Below are 6777 nucleotides of genomic sequence, written 5' to 3' on the forward strand. Positions count from 1 at the left end.
ACAACAAGAGCAGGAAAGGGATGTTTCAAGATTAGCAAGAGGCACTGGAGCTCACCTTGGCTCTCCATTAGCTCCTGATAGTTCTCAGAGTAGTTGCCTGCTGGGTTCTCTTGATTTGAGTTTACACTCACATCCTCACCATCCATGGAGGACCAGGCCATGAGAGTTGCCTCAGAAATAGCAAATTGCTCCATCACTCCTGTGCCAAAGAAGACAGGGAGGGGAAGCAGGGATGTGTGAAAGTCTCCACTTCTCACCACCCTCTTTAACCTCATCTCTTGGTCACACTGTCCTACTCTTCTCCTATCTCAGCAACACCCATCACCCACAGTTGGCCCTCACCCTCTCCACTTTGCATTCCATTGGCAATACTCCAACCACAGTCTCTCATCTCCTTCAGCCATCTGAACCACCCACAGGCTCTCCTGAGTGTGTTTTTCAGGTTCCTGCACTTTGGTCTCTCAGGGATTCTGCTCTAGGACATCCCAACCAATCCAATCCACATGCCAAAAAGTTAGTGCTACCTGCAAGGAACCGGGCCTCCTTTTCACCATCACTCAGGTCTGAGTAGGCATCAGCGTCTTTGCGTGCTGTCTCATGCGTGTGCTGCTGCTGCTGGCTGTTACCTTTGCCCCAGCCTTGCCATTCAATCATGTGAGCCACACGGCCTTGGCCCATAGCCGTTGGCTTTGTGACATGGTCCTTCATGCTGCGAGATATCCCTAAGGGGCCAGACATTAGAAAACAAGGAGGGGCTATTACACAGCTCCAGGGTTGTCTGCCATGCTGTTTACCTCTCTTGGAAGTGGAGCTTCTCCTCTCCTTTCCTGACAGGGTTCAGGCCTTGGGTTGGGTGTCTCCCACCTTTCACTGTATCACTCTCTAGGAGAGTTTCTCCATCTTTCCTTGGACTGGCTCTCAGAAGGGGGAAAAAGGGAAACTCCAAATATGAAAGACCATTTCCTTCCTTGCCTAGAATCCATTTAGGACAGAGTTGGGCATGAAGGATGAAGTCTAGAAGTGAACAAACTAAGAAATAGAAAATGGGGTTAAGCCCAAGACTGTTTGAGGGAAAGCAATTGGAGATGTCTAAGCTGGGGTGCATGGTGAGAAGCCAACAGGAGTAAGACAAATCTGGAAAGGGCAACAGCTAAGAGATTTCTGTATCTAGAACCATTGTGATGGAGACTCCTCTAAGGCCTTGAAAATGCAAGAGTCGGAAAGGAGCAGTTGGGAGAGCAACAGGAAGATACAGGAAGAGGCACAAAGGCCTGTAGAGAGAAGCTGCCAAGGATAAACCCAAATTTTGAGGACCTCACCAGAGAAAGATGATTTAGCCAAAGCCCCAATCCCATAAGCATTGGAGTTGCGTTTCAGCTTGGGGAGGATGGAGGTCGTATCTTCCATGGAGAGCTGAAAAGAGAGAGAATATGAAGAAATGATATACAGGAAGGAGAAAAGGAAGTCAATTGAAGTGAGAAATCAGTATAAGAATTCCAGAAGGTAGGGGGAAGATGAGGAGCAGAAGCAAGCAACAAGAAAAAGATCAAAAGAAGGGAAGGAAAAATTAGAGCCTATTTAACCATATTGTATAGCGTTGGGACTGAGTGAGGCAAGGTCAGTGGGAGAGGCAGAAGCAGGCTGTGAGAAGCCTCCCTTTGGCTCCTGCCAGTCCTCCATAGACATGCTGCGCTGTTCCCAACTCTTTGTTAGAAGGCAAGACATGGCTGATGGACAATTCAGAGAGCTTACAATGTGGAGCTGACAATGTGATAGGCAAGACACAGTAATGCATCATATATGCATCATACTACAGATATTAATTTTTATATGTTACTTTTGGTTTTCATTTCTTCTCATATGGTCTTAATAAAATGAACATGACTGTATCAGTGATATATCCTGTTTCAAGCACCTTCAACGACCTGTAAAGAAATTAGGTCTACAGTTCTGTTTAATCCCCTCTACTCTCTTCTCTACGTTCATCCTCAGTCCCTGAATAACAAGGGCAGGAAAGTATTGGGACAGGCAGCAGTCACAGACTTCATCACAAAACACAGTCCCTCAAGATGAACGCATCAGGCTTCTTCAGAGATGCCAGGCATTGCGTATGAGGCTTAATTTTCACAAGGGCTAAACAAGCATTGCTTCTGCTCTTCATTTCAACCTCTCTGAAAACCAAGTCCAGCACGTTTCAAACACAAAGATACTCAAAAGTAGTGACCATGACACTGGAAGTTTTAAATCCTGACATGAAGCAAGCATTTGGTCATAGGCACAAACCTCACAAAAGGTGAGAGGAGCAATAACTAGGCAGTCAAATAATTGGAGGCAAAGGAAGGCACTGTAAAGATGTTGAACTGCACATAATCCCAGTCAATTGCAAAAATATGAGAGGTGAGTTTTTCTGGAAACTGAGTGTAAATGCAGCAGCTAAGGCATCTTGTAACTGTGGAGCCAGGGATGTCTGTGTGTAGCATGTGAGGTGAAGAAATCAGAAAGCAGGGGAAAGTAGAAAGTGACAGGTGTAGCTGAGAACACAGCCCTTGTTCCATGATGCATTTCCTTTAGTGATAAAGCTGGTTGAAGAATGTCCATCTATGCCCCACTGGTCATTCCTGCCTGGGTGCTACTGTTCAGTATCCACCCATTTGTTTCAAGACAGTCTAGGGGCTGTGCTGTGAGCCACCTCATGGAAACGGTCCAGAGAAGAAAGTAAACTGCAGAAGGTCTCTGCCACTACGAGGGTGGAGACCTATGACATGAAGGCAGGAATGAATGGGAAGGGAAGGAAATTCATGAGCCAGCTTTGATACCAAAGATCTACGGAATTACACTAGGAAAGAGCTGCATTATCAAAGAACTCTATGGGTTCAGAATGGGTTGGAAAATGGGAAGCTGCAAGTAAGGAAACTGTCTTCTACTACCTTTAAGGAAACATGACTTTGTGTACCTTGCTTTCAGCTAGGCAGAAGTACAATGAGGGAAAACCTGACAAATTTCTTCTAGACAGTTGCTGCATGCACCATAATTTTCCTGCACAATTTATTTCTCTAACTGAGCTTAAGCAAAAGATCCCAAGCCATAGTGCCACAATGAAAGAGATGTCAGTAGGGCGAGGGTTAGTTAAAAATATAAGTCCCCTTGATATTCAGTGGCCCAAGTGCTTTCAAACCACAGAGAACCAGAAAATGACAGCCATTTAAAAGTTTTGAAAGTATCTGAAATTTGAAAATGCTTATACTACCAAAAATGCAGCTTCTTATTCTGCCTTTCCAAGTGTACAAAACTATCAAAGCTAATTTATGTGAACACATTTTTTAAACCTCCAGAGCAGAAAAAATAGTTTGGTAGCACTAACATGCATTACTCCCTTTTCAGGATGCTGGTTTTGCATTAGTGAAAAAGAAAAAAATAAAATCATATTTTTTCATGGCATAGGTATTAAGAGCAACAAGGAACATTTGTTATTAAAATGTTTGTTTGTTTCTTCTTCCACTTGCTAACTGAAGTTAACTGGTGCTGACCATGTCCCCCAGGAGACATTAAGAATTCTTTTACTTCTGTATGCAACTGAAAATAAGTGATACATTTCTCACAAATTCCTGGAGAAGATCCAATGGTGCTCTAATAAAAGACTACTGATTTTTTAAACATGCTGGGCAGACATCTTTTTTATCTAGCAGTGCCCAGAAATCTCAAAAAGAGACCACGTGAAATGACACACAGTTGTCCCAAAGAGGACAAAGCCAATTTATTAGTCACCTGCAGATCTCAATACCTGCCAGACAGCAAAAGACTCAGAGGCAAACAAAAATTCATCACCATCCGTTGAATCTTAGACAATTCCCAGAATTTCAGTGGCACTAAAGACTTTCAGTCATGTTTCCATTCTGGTCTCCACTGTATCCAATGGCAGACAAATCCTGGTCTTCCTATGACTAGAAATTTGAACAGTGGTATGGCGCATACTCACATTGATACCATCCCAGGAGAAATCCGTCCGTGTTTGCTAAAAAAAGCAAAGAAGGACACCATGTTAGTGTAACAAACAAGTTGCAAACAGCCATGCATCTCTCTAGTAGTTTGCCATAATCAACAGCCACTACTTTATCTGATGTATTAAAAAAACTTGTGTCTTTCAAGCTGGTTTCATTCCCTGCTGTTGATTGTGATGTCTGTAGGTACCACGGTGTTTGAAGGTACAACGGTGAATAGGATGATATAGAGAGAGTAAGAGAGAAAAAAACAAACCCCTTTTCATAAGGCTCCCCTTCTAATAGCCCTTTGCTAAATCTTGCAATGCTGGCACCCGTGCGTGGGAGTTGCATTGCTTTGAGTCTAACACAAGGAGGAGCTACACTACCTATATATTTTGAGTATAATACAGCAAGTTACAGAATTGTTTTCTGCTGAAATTATTTTCTCTTGTAGTCTTGCAGTTTGTCCATTCTGACCCACTTTTCCCTTACAAACCAGATCCATTTCCCATATGAGCCATTACAGTACCAATTCATAGCGCATTTCCTTCAGCTGGGAGGACTCAGATCTCAACATCTTGGTTTTGGGATGTAGACACTCAGGAAAATTTAGATGAATCAATTACACCTATGGTATCCATTCACATAAATCAAAATGTTCACTGAGGTATAGTTTATGCTCATTGACTTTTAGATCTGCATTTGATTTAACTGAATTTTCCATGCAAGGTTGGGACCCACAATTTCTGCCAGGATTCCGTGAAACTCCAAGTTTCTTGGAGTTACATTCCAAGCCAGCAAGGTATAATAAGGAAATAAAAATACCTATACATTAGCACTTTGTAAGGTTTTGCAAATTGTATGTTATTTTTAATGTTATTTGTGAACATTATTTGTGATTCCTCAAATATTATGTGTTTAAAATAACTTTGATCTTTTTATTAATGATGACTGCATACCCTGAACCTTACAGAGCTGAAAATTCAGGTATCTAAGATGGCAGAAGCTGCAATAATTCAGAACAGCAAATGAACAAGCCCTTGAGATACTGCATGGTAAATCAATTAGCAGCGAGTTACTAGTGAATGCATCCCTAAAAATCGAAATGGAGACAAATGTGTTTCTTCAAAAGATTTTATGGCTGTGCTGCAGAAGCTGGGACAGACATAGTGTTGGACATTTCAATGAATCCATTATTCAAGGAATGCAGACCTACAGGCTTGTCAGAACTGCCACAGTTTTTTTCATGTTCTGTTCCACTCCAGTCATGAGTGGTCACTTTCATTTGCAAATTCTTACTCACTATGGATATTCTGAAGGGAGTGACTCAACTCTATTCAGTGCAAGCCAAACTGCACAGATATGAAAATCTGATCCTCAGGTGCACACTGACATTCTGGTCCTCTCCCAGATGATGTCCCAGTGAAGCAAAACACCCATTTCTGAACTCAGAAAGAATTTAAGCTTTCCGATCCCCCTGGGTAAGTGGGTCTGGGACAGGCACTCACCTCAGTGGAAGGTCGATGGAAGCTGCTGCCATGCAGTGAACTGGTGCTGTCCATATTGATTTGGTCCACATCTTTCAGTCCCTTCCAGTCTACTGCAATTACCTCGTTTCCTGTGGGAACATATCTAGTCAGGCTTCTGAATGCCACTACAATTTGTTCTAGCAGTCTTAAGTCAAGTCAGCTCAGCATACAGGAGAATCACTGAGTTTAAGGCCACAATAGCCTTAAATCAGACTTTCCTATTTTAATCAGACTGCCTGTACATCATCAACTATTATCGTTCACACAGTTATCTCCATATGAAGACCAGTGATTTGCATTTTTTCCAAGCATAATACATGTTTGGCTGAAGCACAGCTCCCCAGAAAAAAAAGCATCCAGTCATGAAGTGTGACTGAGAAAGAACCAATTCGTTTGATATCCTGTCCCAATATTAAACCATCATCACTTAAAAAGGCATTTCTCCTTTATAATTTGAATTGGTCTGACATCAACTTAGAGCTGCTGGTGCCCTTGCTCTGCCATTCTCAGCAAGATTAAAGACCTTTTTAATACCTGCCATTACATTTCAGGAAAGTTATTCATACACTTGCTTTTCTTCTTGACAAACTAAACAGACTGAGATCTTTAGGTTTCTTACTGTAGAGCATTTTTCCAGCCCCCTTAATAAATCTGTGTCTCTTTTTAAAAGACATCTCAAATTTTTCAGTTCTTCCAAATGTGGACATAAAAGCATACACTAATGCAGGACTGCTCTCACCCGTTCTGCTAATAAAGTTAAAACTTACTTGCTGCTCCTCTTCACGTTAACCCATTGTGCCATAACCTCACAGTAGATTCTCACATTCAGCTGTTTGTTCACTCAGATCCCTATGCACTTTGCACAGCTTTCTGGGATTGTCACCCATTCAAAAGCAGAGTCTGTGCCGTTTGATTTTAGATGCATTTTAATAGAACTTAAAGGATCAAGTAAAATTAAATATTAATAACATAAAATAGAAATTATGAAATTGAATTAATAAAGGTAAAAAATAAGATTATTAAATAAGATTAAATTGTAATAAAAGTGAAACTAAATGCGAAGTAGCACACTTTAAATAGTCAGTCAAGTAACCAGGACTGCTCTGTGTGACTGCTCTGTCCAGATAGCTATTTACTGTGCCTTCAGCCTTTGTGCCATCCTCAAACTCAGTTAAAACTTATTTGCTTCCATGTCATGAAGGGAAAGGTTGCACTGTGTTTAAAACTGAGCCTTTTGGAACCTGGCAAGAAATATACCTCCCCAAATG

General features: G+C 41.6%; 1 protein-coding gene across 1 annotated transcript in view; it reads right to left on the bottom strand.

Annotated features, from left to right (window-relative positions):
* The window catches only part of FAM131B (family with sequence similarity 131, member B), a 6823-nt gene extending 1230 nt beyond the window's left edge, over window positions 1-5593 (bottom strand). The window contains exons 1-5 of the mRNA XM_009328671.1: window positions 5489-5593; window positions 3977-4012; window positions 1320-1413; window positions 525-722; window positions 56-199 (exon numbers count right to left, since the gene is read on the bottom strand). Of these exons, the coding sequence (XP_009326946.1) occupies window positions 56-199; window positions 525-722; window positions 1320-1413; window positions 3977-4012; window positions 5489-5542 (526 nt within the window). The 5' untranslated portion in view covers window positions 5543-5593. The remainder of the gene's footprint in view (window positions 1-55; window positions 200-524; window positions 723-1319; window positions 1414-3976; window positions 4013-5488) is intronic.
* Window positions 5594-6777: the final 1184 nt, after the last annotated feature.

Source organism: Pygoscelis adeliae, unplaced genomic scaffold (genome assembly GCF_000699105.1).
Source record: "Pygoscelis adeliae isolate BGI_AS28 unplaced genomic scaffold, ASM69910v1 Scaffold120, whole genome shotgun sequence".
In the NCBI taxonomy this organism is placed as follows: domain Eukaryota; kingdom Metazoa; phylum Chordata; class Aves; order Sphenisciformes; family Spheniscidae; genus Pygoscelis; species Pygoscelis adeliae.